The following is an 18,618-nucleotide window of genomic DNA, read 5'->3' as shown; positions in this document are numbered from 1 at the left end:
CCTACAGAGAGGACGTGAGAGCCCTGACTTCCTAGTGTCAGGATAACAACCTCTGACTGAGTGTCAGAAAGACTAAGGAGGTGGTGGACAAAAGGAGGACACAAAGAACACACACCACCATCTTCATCCAAGGTATCGCAGTGCAGAGGGTCATCAGTTTCAAATACTTTGGGTACCCATCAGTGAGGACCTGAAATGGACCACAGACAGATGCTGTGATGAACTTCTACCAGTACACCAGTGAGAGAAACCTGGCTGGGGCCATCATGGCCTGGCATAGGAGCTGCTCTGAGCCGGACCAAAAGGCCATCCAGACAGTGGCTGCAGAGCACCAACCATACAGGGCCTCTACACTCAGAGGAGGGGCTGTAAGGCCCTAAGGACAATCAGGACTCTGGAGCACCCTAGCCATGGACTGTTTACCGTACTACAGTACCATCCAACAGGAGGTATCAGACTATTCAATCCAGAAGCAGCAGGCTCAAAGACAGCTTTTATCCCCAAGCCATCAAGATACTCAAGTCCATCATTAGTTAGGGTATCTGATTGGACATTGAGCATTGTTTACAGATCATACCCATTTCACTTTATTCTACTTACCCCAAATGTAGATTCAATTCTTTTTTTTTTTTGGAGATGCTTATTTGTTCTAATTATTATTACTAGTTTATTATTTTTATGGAGGAGTGAAAAGGCTAATAATTTTACTGTATACAATACTGCCTTGTGGTGTTGACATGTACAGTATGTGATGCCTTGAAACTTTGCCAGCTGAGGCATTTGTTTAAAACTTACAGCTATGAGAGACAGATGAGCCTGTCCTCCATTTGTACACAAGCATTTCTTCGTCATAATTTAACCATGTGGCGGCACGGTGTAGTAGTGGTTAGCGCTGTCGCCTCACAGCAAGAAGGTCCTGGGTCGAGCCCCGTGGCCGGCGAGGGCCTTTCTGTGTGGAGTTTACATGTTCTCCCCGTGTCCGCGTGGGTTTCCTCCGGGTGCTCCGGTTTCCCCCACAGTCCAAAGACATGCAGGTTAGGTTAACTGGTGACTCTAAATTGACCGTAGGTGTGAATGTGAATGGTTGTCTGTGTCTATGTGTCAGCCCTGTGATGACCTGGCGACTTGTCCAGGGTGTACCCCGCCTTTCGCCCGTAGTCAGCTGGGATAGGCTCCAGCTTGCCTGCGACCCTGTAGAAGGATAAAGCGGCTAGAGATAATGAGATGAGATGAATTTAACCATTTTGTTTACTCACTTTCTTAATTTTACATATTCTTTAAATCAATGCCACTTACATAAACGGCTGGTTTCCACAAAATATAAATGTTACAGTCTATTTTACACCTCAGGCAGAAAGTCTCTTTAATGGACAGTTCCAACAGACGTGGTTTGTGTTCACAAAATGGGAGTCATTTAAAATATTCCACAGGTGAAAGTCAATAAGTAGAATGTGCCATTGTTTAGACAATATTTTTCATCTGGAGCTTCCAGAATTTTTTAATTTACTTTGAAATATTTGCCTATCAATTATTCATTTTGAAAATACAAATGTAAGAGAACACAAGTTTGCAATAAAATACTGACAGGAAGTATATGCATATTATTTGTCGAGTATATCAGACAAATCTGGACTATTTTTGCAGCCCACTTTGTGTGTAAATGTATTGATGCATTCCAAGTTATTTAAATCACTGAAGCATTTTATAGAGACATGCAACAGCTCTGTTTTTGGATTTTAAAAAAATTTAATGACATTTGTAGTACAAGTTTTAAAATGGTTTTGTACAAAATCATTTTGTAGTGAAAGATACTGGTCTGCTTCTGTATTTACCGTACCACTTTCTAGATGGATGCGTTTTTCTTTCATTTATCTTACAGGTATAGAAACAGGTGTACCGGTAGTAGAAACCCAGTAACATGTATGAGCGAGTAATCATACATATACAAAATTGCACTGCTCTTTTAAACTTATAAGTAGTGATAAAATTGACGTTTTACCATTTTGATTTGCAAGTGTCATATCATGATGCCAATTCTGGGATCAAAGGTTACATTTTCTAATCAAGTATTTAAAAGGAATGAAGACAAAGGCTTCTTCTGCAAAAAAAATACAATTTCAGATATCTCCCTAAAACCACCAGTGATTCTCCAGGACTCCCAGAAGCCTTGTGTTTTTCCTGTACTAATCACGGTGTACTATCTCTAAAAGGGTGTGATAATTAACTGGGGAAAATATAGGTCAGTGATGACTGAAGATGGTTTTAAAGTTTGAGTTTTCCCACAGGGAAACCTGATAAAACACAAAGGGAGTTTAAGTATCAAGAAGTCAACACATTTCAAGCATAAAGTAGGAACCAGAGGTGAAAAGGGTAAGAAACAAGGCAAAATGAAGGAACAACTCATTATATTTAAAACAAAAAGTTCTCCCTGAGAGCCAAGTTACAGTTTCTTACAAGTTACAAACTGTACTGCTGGCCCAATATGCCAGACTATAACAATGTTGAACAGATAGTTTACGGAAAAAGAAGAGGTATCTCCATTACTGGAAAAGTGGTTGTCAGAAGTACCTTTTCCATCCATTGAAAGAGACATAGCTGAACTCAAATACATTCAAATTTCATTTAATAATAAAAGTTATAGTAACTGCTCTCGTAAAAAAATAGGCAAGAATGGAAAGCTTGTATATTTCTAAAGGAAGATGTTTTCATTTATGGAAATAAGTGCTGCCTAGCTGGGAGGAAAAAAAAAAAAAACAGAACAAGGTCAAGTATAACTACAGGTTTTGTGAGTAATGAGGTAGAGCTACAGCTCATCTCTGGCTTGCTTCATGACAAAGCTGTGCAAGCTCTCCAAGTCACGTACACTGTTATACTCTTCAACCAACTGCCCTCCTCGGAATATCAGCAGTGTCGGGTATCCGTTCACCTGCAGTGATGAAACATCAGTGAAAGGGTGAGTGAGCGAGTGTTTTTTTTTTAAATGCCATGTCAACACCTACGGCTAAATCACTGCACGAGCATTTCTAAAAAAGTATTATAATTACTTTATAAATAAATCATTAAAACAAATAAAAAACTAAAATGAGATGCTTCAAAAATGCATGGGACAAATTCTAGAACCTTTTGTAGTAGCACCTTCTTAAAAACATCATCCAAAGTATTCCATCCATCCATTCTCTGTAACCGCTTATCCTCTGCAGAGTCGTGGGCAAGCTGGAGCCTATCCCAGCTGACTATGGGCGAGAGGCGGGGTACACCCTGGACCAGGGCTCTACAGTGCGCACATTTCACTCGCATTTGCAAGCAAATTTTTCGGCATGCGAACGACGTTAAAAAAAAAAAAAACGCGCATTCATGAGAGGGCTTCTTGCGGCCGACAATTTAGGAAAGCACTGAGCACAGATGCGACGAGTTTAACATTCTAAAATGCATCAAACGTTAAACTGCAAAGTATGTAAATCCAGCGCTGGATAGCCTACCTAATATAGTGTAACGAGTAACGGCCTGTATTGTTGTAAGTGTGTGTGCTCAGTGTTGTGTACGTGCGTGCGTGTTCTGCCTGCACCTTTGCTCCCTGTTTGTAGTTGCGTGCATTGCCTCTGTCTTGCACTGCGGTGGTTCCCACGGTAGCCGGGGGGGAAGAGTGAAAAAGTTAAATTTTTTTTGCCGTTCTGCCATGCTAGTGCGTTTTACCGGGACATGAGATTTCAGCATTTTTATTCTTCTCGGTCTGTAGCTTGAATAAGTTTAGGCTACTGAATAACACTTTCAGTTAAAGTTGAGTCTGGTGCTTTTGTGCTGACGCTACAATAGCCTACTATCACAATAAATATCCCCCGTAACATTTCCCGTTTTCTACCCATCTTTCTGTGATTGCCCCGCTTTCCCACGGTTCAGGGATGAGAATGAAAAATATTTTAAAAGTCTGAAAAAACCAGGGCGGGGCCCGGGGGGGCCATGGGGCTAATGATTTTTGGCTATTTTTTTTTTAACCCCAAAACCATTAATTTTATCAGCAAAAATTTGCAATTTATTTAGAAATAAATTCCCCTTCTTGGTGGACTCTCAGGTGAAAATGATTAATATGGTACAAGAGACTTGTTTTTAATCAATTCACATTTGATGATTTCAAAAAGTCAATGCACCTTTTAATATAAACGAGCTCTACAGTATTATATTTCTGCATTTTTGCTATTCATGTCTTTGAATACTATAATCCTTTAAAATGAAGTGCAAACCAGAAAAAAGTTCTATCATATAATTCTCTTAAGCTTTCTTCTGATGTTATCATGGTAGCAGGAGGTCTTGCATATTAAGCAGGCAACATTCAACATCACTCACCACTTCCCTTTCAACTGTTGTGTGTACTAACTAGGTTTTATCTGGACAGGATGTTGTGTAATGTAATACAGATACCATATGGTCAATTTGAAGATCAAGATGGTGATTTTGAATTAAAGAACAGGCATGTACAATGGGCATTACATATTGGAAATTTTTTAAAATCAAAAACTAAGTTCATCTCGGCCTAAAAAGTTTGGGCAGACGCTCCCGCACGGCACATCCCAGCAATTCCGTCCCCCTATGAAATGAGCAATAAGTAGGAGAGTTATACATGCTATCATACTTAAAATTTCATCAGAAATATAGATATGATACTATGATTCTCCCCAACATGCTACATTAGATAAGCTAACCCCATTTATAAAAGATACACACATATATATATGACATGTAATTGATATATATTTTTTGGGGCGCGCGCTCCCTCTCTGCCATGCCAATCCTGTAGGCTGCACTGACAACTAAAAACTCCGGTCCTCGAGAAAAGAGATAAAAGCCCGCCCACACTGAAAGCTGATTGGCTTATTTTGCTGAGTAACCCAATCAAGATGCTCTTTGTCTGGCATGCACTACATGAACAGGCACACAGGCAGTGTTGCCAGATTGGGTGGTTTTAAGTGCATTTTGGCGGGTTTTGAACATATTTTGGGCTGGAAAACATCAGCAGTATCTGGCAACACTGCACACAGTCACCCTCACGCACCCCCTCGCGTGCGCACATTCTAAGATGCGTGATGCAGACCTTAATGTTACGCGCGCACGCTCTTGCTCGCTCCTATCAATATGCAGGAGACTCCCGGAACTTCCGGGAGACTTGGGATGTCTGCGTTATAAGGTGACCACAGATCGTTAATCATACCCCCATAAAAAAAAATTCTCAACGGATTTACATCGATCTCAAAAACGATCATTTTGGTCTGAAAAAGTCGGAAATCCGCCAATCGGCGGAAAATTCTCATCCCTGACGGTTGTATGTTGTGGGTGTGGCATTAGGTGGGAAAAGTGCTTTTTAGGGATTCATCAGATCATTCAACTGAGAGCTGGTTCGGACCGAGCTGAGAAATATATTCGCTATGCAGAGAATAACGGCGTTTTTTAAAAGCAATGATGGTGGAAACAAGAATAAAAGAACGGACGAGGAAGAAAGTGTAGTGAAGAACGCTAGAACAACGGGAGAAGGTGCGGGAAAATTATATAATGAGATGGAAAGCACACACCCCAGTGCAAACATTTAGATGGGAACATACAACACAGCAGAAAAACAAATAATATACAGTATATACAAATGGTGCATGTCACAACACAGCAGAAAAAGAATATATATATATATATATACACACACATACATACACACACACACACACACACACACACACACATACATACACACACAACTGGGCGTGTTGAGTTGCAGATGTTAATTGCACATTAGTTATAGAAACTCAGTTCAGCTACAAAACTCAGGATACTGCACTGTATTTGGTATTGCATTGTATTGGGTATGGATGTAAAAGTGTAGAAATATAAATATAAAATATACAAAAGCTAGAAAAACTAAAAAGTTGCTCTGTGAGGTTGCACTGTAATAAGTATTGCACTGTATCAGGTAAGTGTGAGAATATTGTCCTTTTAGGTCCTTGTTGGTGCATTGTTGCACCTGCCAGAAGTGGCAGTCAGTGCATGTAATTAGCCTTTTTCACATTATGTCACTTGCAGAAGAACCTCACATCCGTTTTCAGCCTTTTGAATGGAAGAAGAGGCGGCATGCTAATCTGCTGGCTAACAAGTAGCAACCATAGAAAGTCAGTAAACTTCCTTTCCAAAACAAGGCAGATAGGTGACTGGAATGGTCGCTAACAATAAGTAATGATAAACAACAATGTGCAATATTATTATCAATCTTATCTGTGAATGACACAGTTTTGTGAACATATGTTGCCGCCGTATACCTCTTCTTCCAGTCAAAAGGCTGAAAATGGATACGAGTTCCCCTGCAAGTGACGTAATGTGAAAAAGGCTAATTGTTCAAGGTGGTTATGGCCTCGTCTCGTCTCGTCTTCTTCCGCTTATCCGGGACCGGGTCGCGGAGGCAGCAGTCTAAGCATGGAAGCTCAAACTTCCCTTTCCCTAGACACCTCGGCCAGCTCCTCGGGAAGAACACCGAGGCGTTCCCAGGCCAGCCGAGAGACATAGTCCCTCCAGCGTGTCCTGGGTCTTCCCCGGGGCCTCCTCCCGGGGGGACATGCCTGGAACACCTCCCCAGGGAGGCGTCCAGGAGGCATCCGAAAAAGATGCCCGAGCCACCTAAGCTGGTTCCTCTCGATGTGGAGGAGCAGCGGCTCTACTCCGAGCTCCTCCCGAGTGACTGTGCTTCTCACCCTATCTCTAAGGGAGCACCCAGCCACCCTGCGAAGGAAACTCATTTCAGCGGCTTGTATCCGCGATCTTGTTCTTTCTGTCATTACCCAAAGCTCATGACCATAGGTGAGAGTCGGAACGTAGATCGACCGGTAAATTGAGAGCTTCGCCTTTTGGCTCAGCTCCTTCTTCACCACGACGGACCGGTAAAGCGACCGCATCATTGCGGAGGCTGCACCGATCCGCCTGTCGATCTCACGCTCCATCCTTCCCTCAGGTGGTTATGGCCTGTGGGAAAAACTGTTTTTGAGTCTGTTGGTCCTTGCTGGGCGGCACGGTGGTGTAGTGGTTAGCGCTGTCGCCTCACAGCAAGAAGGTCCTGGGTTCGATCCCCGTGGCCGGCGAGGGCCTTTCTGTGTGGAGTTTGCATGTTCTCCCCGTGTCCGCGTGGGTTTCCTCCGGGTGCTCCGGTTTCCCCCACAGTCCAAAGACATGCAGGTTAGGTTAACTGGTGACTCTAAATTGAGCGTAGGTGTGAATGTGAGTGTGAATGGTTGTCTGTGTCTATGTGTCAGCCCTGTGATGACCTGGCGACTTGTCCAGGGTGTACCCCGCCTTTCGCCCGTAGTCAGCTGGGATAGGCTCCAGCTTGCCTGCGACCCTGTAGAAGGATAAAGCGGCTAGAGATAATGAGATGAGATGAGATGGTCCTTGCTTTGATGCACCTGTAACGCCTGCCTGAGGGCAGCAAGTCAAAGAACTCAGAGCCAGGGTGGGAGCTGTCCTTGATGATGTTGTTAGCCCTGCTGAGCTCTGCTCTCTGTTTAGCTACTGTTTGTTCATTCATTCAGTTGTTCGTTATTCATTTGTTCATTCATTCGTTCATTCATTCATTCTCAATTGAATTTTGCGTTTTATGTGTTGGTGTGTCTAAGGTTTGCGCTGCAATAAACCTTTAAAATGAAAACCTACTTGTGCCCCCATTTTTTCCCCTGTGCTCCTAAAATTTTCAACTTAGGAGCACGTGTGCTCCTGAAAAAAAAAAGTTAGTGTAGAGCCCTGCCCTGGACAAGTCGCCAGGTCATTGCAGGGCTGACACAGAGACACACAACCATTCACACTCATGTTCACACCTAGTCAATTTAGAGCCACCAATTAGCCTAACCTGCATATCTTTGGACTGTGGGGGAAACCAGAGCACCCAGAGGAAACCAACGCAGACACAGGGAGAACATGCAAACTCCACACAGTAAGGACTCCGTCAGCCACTGGGCTCGAACGCAGAACCTTCCTGCTGTGAGGTGACAGTGCTAACCACTACACCACTGAGTACTGGTTGAGATCTAACCAGTACTCTGTAAAGGTGCAGGATGACACTGCACTCTGCACCCCAGTTGGCTTTTGCTAAGACTTTTATTATATCCAGAGCTTTGAGGCATCTACTTCTTAAGGATTTCATGCGTGGAATAAAAGACAACCAGTTATCAAAAATAAGTCCAAGGAGTTTAGTCTCCTTTACCACTTTGATAACTTATCCATCCATGACAAGCTCAGGGACTGCAGGAGACAAAAATGTATAGAGACAATTTTTGTTCTGGAAAATTTAAATCCATTTTTGACTGACCAAACACACTGACATTTATGCATAGCTGCAACTGTCTTTCAATAGTATTCATGTTTTTCCCCTATAGCAAATGCAGAGATCAACATAAAGACTATAGAAAAAAAAAATATTTGAACTAATAGCACTCATTATGCTATTGATTTTGATTTGAAAATGCTATTGACATTTTCTTTGCTGGGCGGCACGGTGGTGTAGTGGTTAGCGCTGTCGCCTCACAGCAAGAAGGTCCTGGGTTCGAACCCCGTGGCCGGCGAGGGCCTTTCTGTGCGGAGTTTGCATGTTCTCCCCGTGTCCGCGTGGGTTTCCTCCGGGTGCTCCGGTTTCCCCCACAGTCCAAAGACATGCAGGTTAGGTCAACTGGTGACTCTATTGCCGCTTTTCCACTACAAACGCGGCTGAGTCGGGCTGAGCCGTGCCGTGCTGAGTCGAGCTGAGTGGGGCTGTTGGAGTTGCATTTCGACTACAACCGCGCTGAACCGTGCTGGCTGGAAGTGGGTGGACACATTGGGTGGAGTTAGCGAAAGTGGGTGGACGTCACGTGATGTCGTTAGGTGGCGCAAACAGTGACATCAGTGATCTTTTAAGCGGTAGTCTCACGACCCGAATAGTAAACAAACATGGAGGACATGGAGTCGTTAGTGTTGCTGGTCTTGGTGCTGTGGCTTGTTGTCACCGACAACACGAACAGATACTGGCAAGAGCGTATAGATGAGGCGAGGCGCATAAGGCTTCAGAAATTCTCGTAATTCGTAATTCTCCTTCTTCCGGGTTTGCGGTGTTTACAGATCCCAGCGCGCTCGCGGGGCGTGTGTGGGCATGTGAGGACACTCCTCCTCACCAATCAGTGCACAGGGGAGTGTCTGCTCACGCCCCCAGCCTCACTCGGCTCGGTTTGGCTCGCTTCAGCCCCACTCCAAAACGGTGCGAGTTTTAGGGGCTAAGCAGGGCTGAAACGAGCTGAGTCGTGCTGGTTTTTGGTAGTCGAAATGCGAGCCGTGTCGGGCTGAAGTGAGCTGAAGTGAGCTGAAAAAGGGTAGTGGAAAAGGGCCATAAATTGAGCGTAGGTGTGAATGTGAGTGTGAATGGTTGTCTGTGTCTATGTGTCAGCCCTGTGATGACCTGGCGACTTGTCCAGGGTGTACCCCGCCTTTCGCCCGTAGTCAGCTGGGATAGGCTCCAGCTCGCCTGCAACCCTGTAGAACAGGATAAAGCGGCTACAGATAATGAGATGAGATTTTCTTTGCTTTCATTCCCGGTGTTTTGGCCTTGTTTTCCATCTGTTCCCCCTCACTGCTTACACCCGTGTTTGTTTAATAAATCCTTTCTCCTTCTACATAACCTTAGATTTTAGTAAGTGTGCTAATTTTATCTGACTAGCATGCCGCTATTAACTTGAAGCTATGATGTACTCAGGTATAGCACTGCTGTGTAATTGCAACAAAGAGCAAAACAACCGATGTTGGTCTGCCAGCTGGATAATACAGAATTAGTCAAAATTATGTTAACACTAATGGATTATTTTTCTCCTGTCGATAGACGTACGCCAATGTTGCTCGCTGGTTTTTGTGTGTTGAACATGAACAGGTTGAGACCGTCCTGGAAAATCATCTTGCACATATGATCTATGTTTTGTGAATAAACGGTTTCTACCATTTAAGTGTGAACATAATTTTGACTAACCCTGTATTAGCGCACTAGCTAAAAAGCAAGATCTTGTTAAAGGTTTTGCTCTTTCACCTGAGAGTGAAATACTTCGGAGACCTTGATAACGGGTGGCAGACTCATCCTTGGATTCTCATTGAATGTAAATTACCTGCCTCTCATTGCCTTCAGATAAACCCATACCAGGGTTTTTTCTAGAAAAATTTAGTATGAGGGCGCTCACCATGGCGAGGGAGCGAAGCGGGGGGGGGGATTTGGTGCCGGTTGTCCCCCCCCCGCCGTGCAAAGCCTTTGAAAAATGCTACAATGGGACATTCTGAGGCTATCTGAGAGGGAAATTGTAACAAATTGCCTGTCAACATTGAAAAAGAAAGAAGTAATCTTCTTCTGCCCCGGACAGTCTTTGGCTTTCTTCCGCTTCGTGCCGCGGGATGACATCTTTAAATGCCCAAGTGTCAACAAAAACAACTCGCGAACTACTTCTGTCAAAAGCTCCCGCGCTGGTGGGTGAAAGGTCATTCAGTCTCGAGAAATCTCGCTCTACAAGTCAGCTGACCTTGTATGTAACCCATGTCAAATCTCGCAAGAGCAGCCGCGACAAGTAAACAACTAAACAACATGGCGCCTCGGTCTGGAAAACGCCAATTCGGATTGTTTTTGCACCGTCTGGCGGTGTATCTACTATGATTGGAATATTTTTGGAGCAATTATAACGTATTTGATGATCAGACACATTGTCACGTAGTGTTGCTGGGATGTTTTCACGGAGTCGGTAAGGGGGCGCACGCCGAGAGTAAGAGGGCGCAGCGCCCCTGTTCCCCCGTTTAGACGAAAGCCTGCATACAATGTAGGAAGACACAACACAGCCCAGGTTATGAAGCTAAATGCTATTAATTCTGCTGAATGATAAAATGCACCGTGGCGAGTAGTTTGCAATTATTTTGTACACCATGCTGTTGCCAATTGTACTGCAAGTAGTGCACAATGTTTTTGTAAACCATGTTTAGTACCTAAATCTAGTACTTATTAGTGATCCAGCAACTCCATCTACGTTAGTGGAAATGAGACGGAGCTAAATAAATCTAACTACTCAAAAAAAACCAACAACCCACAAACACCACCTTAATTATAGGAACAACAGTATGTGACTCACTGAAAACCTGTTGCAGAGTGTTCTCTCAACAGTGCAGTCCACTTTTGCAATCTTGACATCAGTCAGGCCAGGAAAGTCCTTCTTAGACAGGTCCTCCCAAACAGGAGCCAGGTTCTTGCAGTGGCCACACCTTTAACATAACACACAATGAACAGTGGCATTCTGGGTATGAGGCACTGCCTTTATAACGGACACCTGCCAACCCTAAAGAGTAGGTAGTCCTAGAATTTCTTTTCATGAATTACTTGTCTAAGGTAGAAACTCCATGTGTACAGGGTTATATGGTAATCAACTTGTGCTTGTACACAAAGACATGTTATACGATAGTATCCAAGACATTACTGAAAAATGCTACCTATGCATTTTAGTTTATATATGAACACAGCTGAAAGGTGTGAAGGCAAATAGTACGAGTGTTCCATTCTGACTGATTTATCATAAATAATAATAATAAAAAAATTTATATCGCGCCTTTCAAGAAACCCAAGGACGCTTTACAATTATAGACAAGGGAAAAAATCTCATCTCATTCATCTCATTATCTGTAGCCACTTTATCCTGTTCTACAGGGTCGCAGGCAAGCTGGAGCCTATCCCAGCTGACTACGGGCGAAAGGCGGGGTACACCCTGGACAAGTCGCCAGGTCATCACAGGGCTGACACATAGCCACAGACAACCATTCACACTCACATTCACACCTACGGTCAATTTAGAGTCACCAGTTAACCTAACCTGCATGTCTTTGGACTGTGGGGGAAACCGGAGCACCCGGAGGAAACCCACGCGGACACGGGGAGAACATGCAAACTCCACACAGAAAGGCCCTCGCCGGCCACGGGGCTCGAACCCGGACCTTCTTGCTGTGAGGCGACAGTGCTAACCACTACACCACTGTACCGCCCAGGGAAAAAAATAAAAAATAAAATAATAAAAAATAAAAAAGATAAAAAGTAAAAAAAGTCCACCAAGTAGGGGTCAGGATGTAATTCCCGTGGTGTAGCAGTCACAGTCCCACCAAAAGGCGCACGAAAGCGAGTCCCACATCTCCAGCACCGCCGCCGTGACGCCGTCAGCAACATCACTCGAACACCACGCCATGGATCCACAAAGCAAGCACGGAAGCACCGCCATGCAGAGCGCTGGTATGTTCAACCCGCCTGCACAGCCGCCGCGACACCACCGAGCAACATCGCTCAGAACATCAGGCCAAGCATTAAAGCACAGAGTGCTGGACAACCACGATGTAAAATGAGCAATGAGCTCACTGCAGTCCACAGCTGGGAGCACAGGCATCGCCCTCAGCGAACCAAGGCCTGGAGGGAACCGACGCCCAAAACTGGGTCTGGAGCTACACCACAACCGGCGGACAAAACACTCAAACAAACATCAAACTACACAAACACAGAAAAATAAATAAATAAATAAATAAAATGAAAATAGAAAAAGAAAGAAAATAAAAACAAAATAAAAAAAAGCTCTGGTGAGAAGCGGTAGCCAGAACGCACACGACGTACTCTCAACCGGAAATGGAAACGAAAAAAACAAAACAAAGCATCAAAACTGGTGTAATACAAGTTATGCTATTTCAACTGTATACGTAAGTACCTGTTTTAACTGAAAAATAATTGCATATTACAGTATATGTACACATTATGTAGCAGCTACCACTATCCAGTGTACCAATTCATTATATTTCTTTTACAGTTTATTTCACCAAGATTGGAGTTTTACAAACAGATATATGAAAAATTAAGAATTTAGACATCACTGTTGACATCTTTAATATTACATTAGCAGCGTGTTTTCTCCCGAATAATTTGTTTAATGATTTTTATTTCATTCGCAGCAATTTAGTTGTGAGTGCACAAAACACAACTTTTTAGAGAGACTTTGAAGTCAGAGGCTGCAATCGTCGATACTGATCATGGATCTGCTTCAACTGACAACTGAAGTGCAACTTTATCACACGCTAAAACAAAATAGCAGCTGCAGCATTATTAACTAATTAATATGTAAAATGCTAAATTGTAATCATGTAACTTGCATGAACGTACTGGATTTAGAGCTTTGAGTCATGACTGACTGAGCTACCATCTGCTAGCTAGCGGACACTGACTAATCAATCATTACATCAAAGCAATGTCAGTATAATTATAAAATGCAATGCATCAACCAAACATACTAGTAAACACCAGGCAACATTTACAGTTTTTTTAAGGGAAAAAAATGCTCAATTTTAATTCAGCTTTGACACTCTGTAAAATACCCATATAAATGGAAAAAAACTTCTCTTTCAAGCTTTGTTCTGTCAGTGGAGTTAGCTTAAAGTCAAATAACCCCCCCCAAAAAAATGCCGGTTGCCCATCACAGCAAGTGCCCTGACCTTTCCCAATGTAACAAAACTGTTTTTAATCAGAACAGTATCGATCGGTGGATTACTACAAGACTCACAGGCGAGTTACCTGAATTTCGTTATTGTTTGCTGGTTGGTCATGTGACAGAGGTGTTGCGTGTACCTGTTGTGATTGTATTTTGAAATGGTTTGCATCAACCATATCACAAGAACCTTGGCTTTCTGAAGATACGTTGCACGAGTACCTACTTAAAAGGTCATAGGCAACGGTTTTAATTTTATGCACATTTGAAACTTTATATGTTAAAAAAAAAAAAACCTCTGTAATTTTCTTCTGGTCCCAAGAAGCATTGTTAATAAGTACAACCCCGATTCCAAAAAAGTTGGGACAAAGTACAAATTGTAAATAAAACGGAATGCAATAATTTACAAATCTCAAAAACTGATATTGTATTCACAATAGAACATAGACAACATATCAAATGTCGAAAGTGAGACATTTTGAAATTTCATGCCAAATATTGGCTCATTTGAAATTTCATGACAGCAACACATCTCAAAAAAGTTGGGACAGGGGCAATAAGAGGCTGGAAAAGTTAAAGGTACAAAAAAGGAACAGCTGGAGGACCAAATTGCAACTCATTAGGCCAATTGGCAATAGGTCATTAACATGACTGGGTATAAAAAGAGCATCTTGGAGTGGCAGCGGCTCTCAGAAGTAAAGATGGGAAGAGGATCACCAATCCCCCCAATTCTGCGCTGACAAATAGTGGAGCAATATCAGAAAGGAGTTCGACAGTGTAAAATTGAAAAGTTTGAACATATCATCATCTACAGTGCATAATATCATCAAAAGATTCAGAGAATCTGGAAGAATCTCTGTGCGTAAGGGTCAAGGCCGGAAAACCATACTGGGTGCCTGTGATCTTCGGGCCCTTAGACGGCACTGCATCACATACAGGCATGCTTCTGTATTGGAAATCACAAAATGGGCTCAGGAATATTTCCAGAGAACATTATCTGTGAACACAATTCACCGTGCCATCCGCCGTTGCCAGCTAAAACTCTATAGTTCAAAGAAGAAGCCAGATCTAAACATGATCCAGAAGTGCAGACGTCTTCTCTGGGCCAAGGCTCATTTAAAATGGACTGTGGCAAAGTGGAAAACTGTTCTGTGGTCAGACGAATCAAAATTTGAAGTTCTTTATGGAAATCAGGGATGCCGTGTCATTCGGACTAAAGAGGAGAAGGACGATCCAAGTTGTTATCACCGCTCAGTTCAGAAGCCTGCATCTCTGATGGTATGGGGTTGCATTAGTGCGTGTGGCATGGGCAGCTTACACATCTGGAAAGACACCATCAATGCTGAAAGGTATATCCAGGTTCTAGAGCAACATATGCTCCCATCCAGACGACGTCTCTTTCAGGGAAAGGCCTTGCATTTTCCAACATGACAATGCCAAACCACATACTGCATCAATTACAGCATCATGGCTGCGTAGAAGAAGGGTCCGGGTACTGAACTGGCCAGCCTGCAGTCCAGATCTTTCACCCATAGAAAACATTTGGCGCATCATAAAACGGAAGATACGACAAAAAATACCTAAGACAGTTGAGCAACTAGAATCCTACATTAGACAAGAATGGGTTAACATTCCTATCCCTAAACTTGAGCAACTTGTCTCCTCAGTCCCCAGACGTTTACAGACTGTTGTAAAGAGAAAAGGGGATGTCTCACAGTGGTAAACATGGCCTTGTCCCAACTTTGAGATTTGTCATGAAATTTAAAATCACCTAATTTTTCTCTTTAAATGATACATTTTCTCAGTTTAAACATTTGATATGTCATCTATGTTCTATTCTGAATAAAATATGCAATTTTGAAACTTCCACATCATTGCATTCCGTTTTTATTTACAATTTGTACTTTGTCCCAACTTTTGTGGAATTGGGGTTGTAATAATTAAAATAAGTTAGCGCGGATCGCGGCGAATTTCTGTTCGGCTATTTTCGTGACCACTCGGCGTGTTACGTCATTTAAGACAAACAGACCGATTGAGTCGAGTCCACTTCCGTTTACTTACATTGCCGTTCGGCTTGAGTGCAGACGTGTGTTCGGGAATTTCCAAAGAAAAACCATGCCTTATTGTTGTGCAGTGAACTGTAACAACGGGACCGGTTCAGGAAGAAGTTTTTACCTTTTACCGTGAGGGGAGAAGAGGCAGAGAGAGTGGATTGGCTTTTTCTGGAACAGGAGAAGAAGCGGAGCGAGAGGGTTGGCTTTTTCCGAAAAAGGAGAACAGGCGGAGCGAGTGGATTGGCTTTTTCTGAAAGAGGAGACGAGGCGGAGAGAGTAGATTATGTGCGTAAAGCCAGAGGGTTGTTTTTTTCTGGAAGAGGAGGCGAGGCGGAGAGAGTGGATTGTGCGCGTGAAACAAAATCAAGCAGTCAAAGAAGAAACGGACCAGCAACGCTCAAGCAAAAATGAGAAGATTGGAGGTAAACATTTTTACTTTTCCTTGCAAATGACAAGTCAAGAATCCTGAGGGGGGGGGGGGCGTCGTGGCTCGGGTGGCTGGGGTGCCGTGCCATGGGTCCGGGGACCTGGGTTCGGTTCCGACCCGGGGTCGTTTCCCGGTCCCTCCCCGTCTCTCTCTCCCAATCATTTCCTGTCCTGTCTCTGCACTGTCCTGTCCAGTGGGGGTGAAGAAGCCCAAGAGAATATCAAAAAAAAAAAAAGAATCCTGAGGGATCCTGCACAATCATTGTGGAAATGAGACAAAGGGATATTTCCTCACTCAGAGTAGGCTATAAATAGTATAATGCCGCGGATGGCAGGCTAATGTGGCCTACCGGCGCACTGTCAAGTAATCGTTAGCTATTGAGGTATTTCACCTGACGTCACAGGCTCACGTGACGCCCCGGTGTCCACCATTTTGGACGGCAAGCTAGCTAATGTCAACAACAGTAGCTAGTATGTTACTGTAGCAATATTTACGTTCAGTCATTTGGATGACTGTTAAAACCTTTCAGTCTCAAGTTTTTCCTTTACTGGATTTACTAGTTTACTGAGCTAGCGCGCGATGGCTCCCGGCTCGGCCGCCGAGCGCGCGATGGCTCCCGGCTCGGCCGCCGAGCGCGCGATGGCTCCCGGCTCGGCCGCCGAGCGCGCGATGGCTCCCGGCTCGGCCGGAGAGCGCGCGATGGCTCCCGGCTCGGCCGGAGAGCGCGCGATGGCTCCCAGCTTGCCCGAGCGCGCTAGCTCAGTAAACTAGTAAATCCAGTAAAGGAAAAACTTGAGACTGAAAGGTTTTAACAGTCATCCAAATGACTGAACGTAAACATTGCTACAGTAACATACTAGTTACTGTTGTTGACATTAGCTAGTGCTAACAGCTAGTTGCTAATACACTGCTACAACTACACCGACCCTAATAATACAGTTCTTGGTCATTGCCTGGTAACAGCAAATTTATAACGGGCCATGTCTCAACAGACTAAGAAGTTATTTCAATGACATTTAATAACATTTTGTTTATCCTGAGGACCGAAAGTAAATGAAAATGTGAACAAACCTTAGCTGTAATCAGATGGCGACCACCGGCTCCAGGGACGACCCGCTGATGTAGGCATGTTACCCAGCCTGACACAAAATATTTGTAGGCATCCAAACTCGTATACGCTTTCAGATCAATACCTGTGTATGGCGATGGGTTTTTAACGACATAGGTATACAGATCATGTGGGCCGAAGTCAGGTAAAGACGAGGGCTTCGTGTACTTCCGTACGTCAGTGAACAATCCTGGTGGAAGCAGGTAAACGTCGTTCTCTAAGCCTGCTAACCTCAATTTTTGCAAATACCTCTCCCTCTGCTCGCCCTGTAAATGCCCTACGTCGCTGGATAGTGAAGGTGTTTTCTGCATCTCGCTCCTTTTTCTTTTATGTTTTTCGTTTGTCGCCTTCCTCGCATTCAAACTGATTCGAGCCGTGCCGTCCAAAATGGCAGCGTCACATGACTTGGTCACGTGAGTGAAATACCTCAATATCCACTAGGGAGGGCGGTTTAATTATTCTTCAAAAGGGCTCTTATTTAGTATTACAACAAAAGTAAGAATTTATCATAATTACCAGGATAAATCGTTTGGGCACGAGTCTTGTTGAGGTCCGGCGTCACCGTGATCAGAGTCGGCCGAGTCGCTGTCCGATTCCGAGGCTGCACGGTCAAACCAGTGAGCCACATTCACCGATTGCTTCGCAATGGCCATAGGTTCATACAGATATGGTTTCACCTCTCGATATTTAATTTGGAGAATTCCTCCTTCAAAATCGCTATCACTTTCAGACATTTTACACAACCTCTCACGACCAAAGTCCGTACACGTGTGCTCGGTTCGCAGGTAAACACAGAGCTGCTCCCAGTCTGTTTGGCTTAAATGATGTCACGATGACGGTCCCCTGGCGGTGAAAGTGCACATAAGTGAGATGTAAACAAACCTTCGGAAATTGGGCAAAACAGTATATTTTATCCATTTTATTCAATTTTAGGGTGCAAATTAGACACTAGGAAGACTGAATTCGCTTTTTGGGTCGTTCTTCTCGACAACAAAGTTGATATTCTGTCGTTTCACCTCCGACCACTGCCTATGACCTTTAAAAGATGTGTGTACTTTTTCCGACACCCCACGCACGGTCTCGACGGCCCACCCACAGGCCGTCAGAACATCAAGGGGTAAAGAAACAACAAAAGCTTAACCACTTCACTTTTCAAACTGAACAAAGTTTCCTTGAGCATCTATGATAGCAGAAATGGCTGCTTTCAACAGTTGCATTGTTTAAAGAATATCACCTGGCTGTCAAAGTAAACTGCTAACTGGTCAAATTAGCCATTGAGAAGCACTTACCATGGAGCATAAAACTTGATGAAGGCAATTCCTTTAGCAATAGACTCGTCAAAGTTGCTTTCAGTGAGGATTTTGACCGTGGACTAAAGAGACAAGAATAAAACAAACAAAAGACAACAATAACCATCAGCAGCAATCATTGGGTCCTTCAGTTTTTGTAGCCTGAATATGCTGTAGCGGTGAATCATTAAGTTGGTGATGATCAATCAAACAATCTTTTCCT

At 43.7% G+C, this 18,618-nt stretch overlaps 1 protein-coding gene across 1 annotated transcript in view; it reads right to left on the bottom strand.

Annotated features, from left to right (window-relative positions):
* Positions 1–1,726: 1,726 nt before the first annotated feature.
* The window catches only part of txndc5 (thioredoxin domain containing 5), a 46,009-nt gene continuing 29,117 nt past the window's right edge, over positions 1,727–18,618 (bottom strand). Inside the window, exons 8-10 of the mRNA XM_060900099.1 lie at positions 18,396–18,478; positions 11,142–11,271; positions 1,727–2,926 (exon numbers count right to left, since the gene is read on the bottom strand). Of these exons, the coding sequence (XP_060756082.1) occupies positions 2,804–2,926; positions 11,142–11,271; positions 18,396–18,478 (336 nt within the window). The 3' untranslated portion in view covers positions 1,727–2,803. The remainder of the gene's footprint in view (positions 2,927–11,141; positions 11,272–18,395; positions 18,479–18,618) is intronic.

The sequence above is a fragment of the Neoarius graeffei genome, chromosome 19, assembly GCF_027579695.1.
Source record: "Neoarius graeffei isolate fNeoGra1 chromosome 19, fNeoGra1.pri, whole genome shotgun sequence".
In the NCBI taxonomy this organism is placed as follows: domain Eukaryota; kingdom Metazoa; phylum Chordata; class Actinopteri; order Siluriformes; family Ariidae; genus Neoarius; species Neoarius graeffei.
The sequence above is the reverse complement of the archived record's forward strand: the minus strand, read 5'-3'. Positions and strand labels throughout refer to the sequence as shown.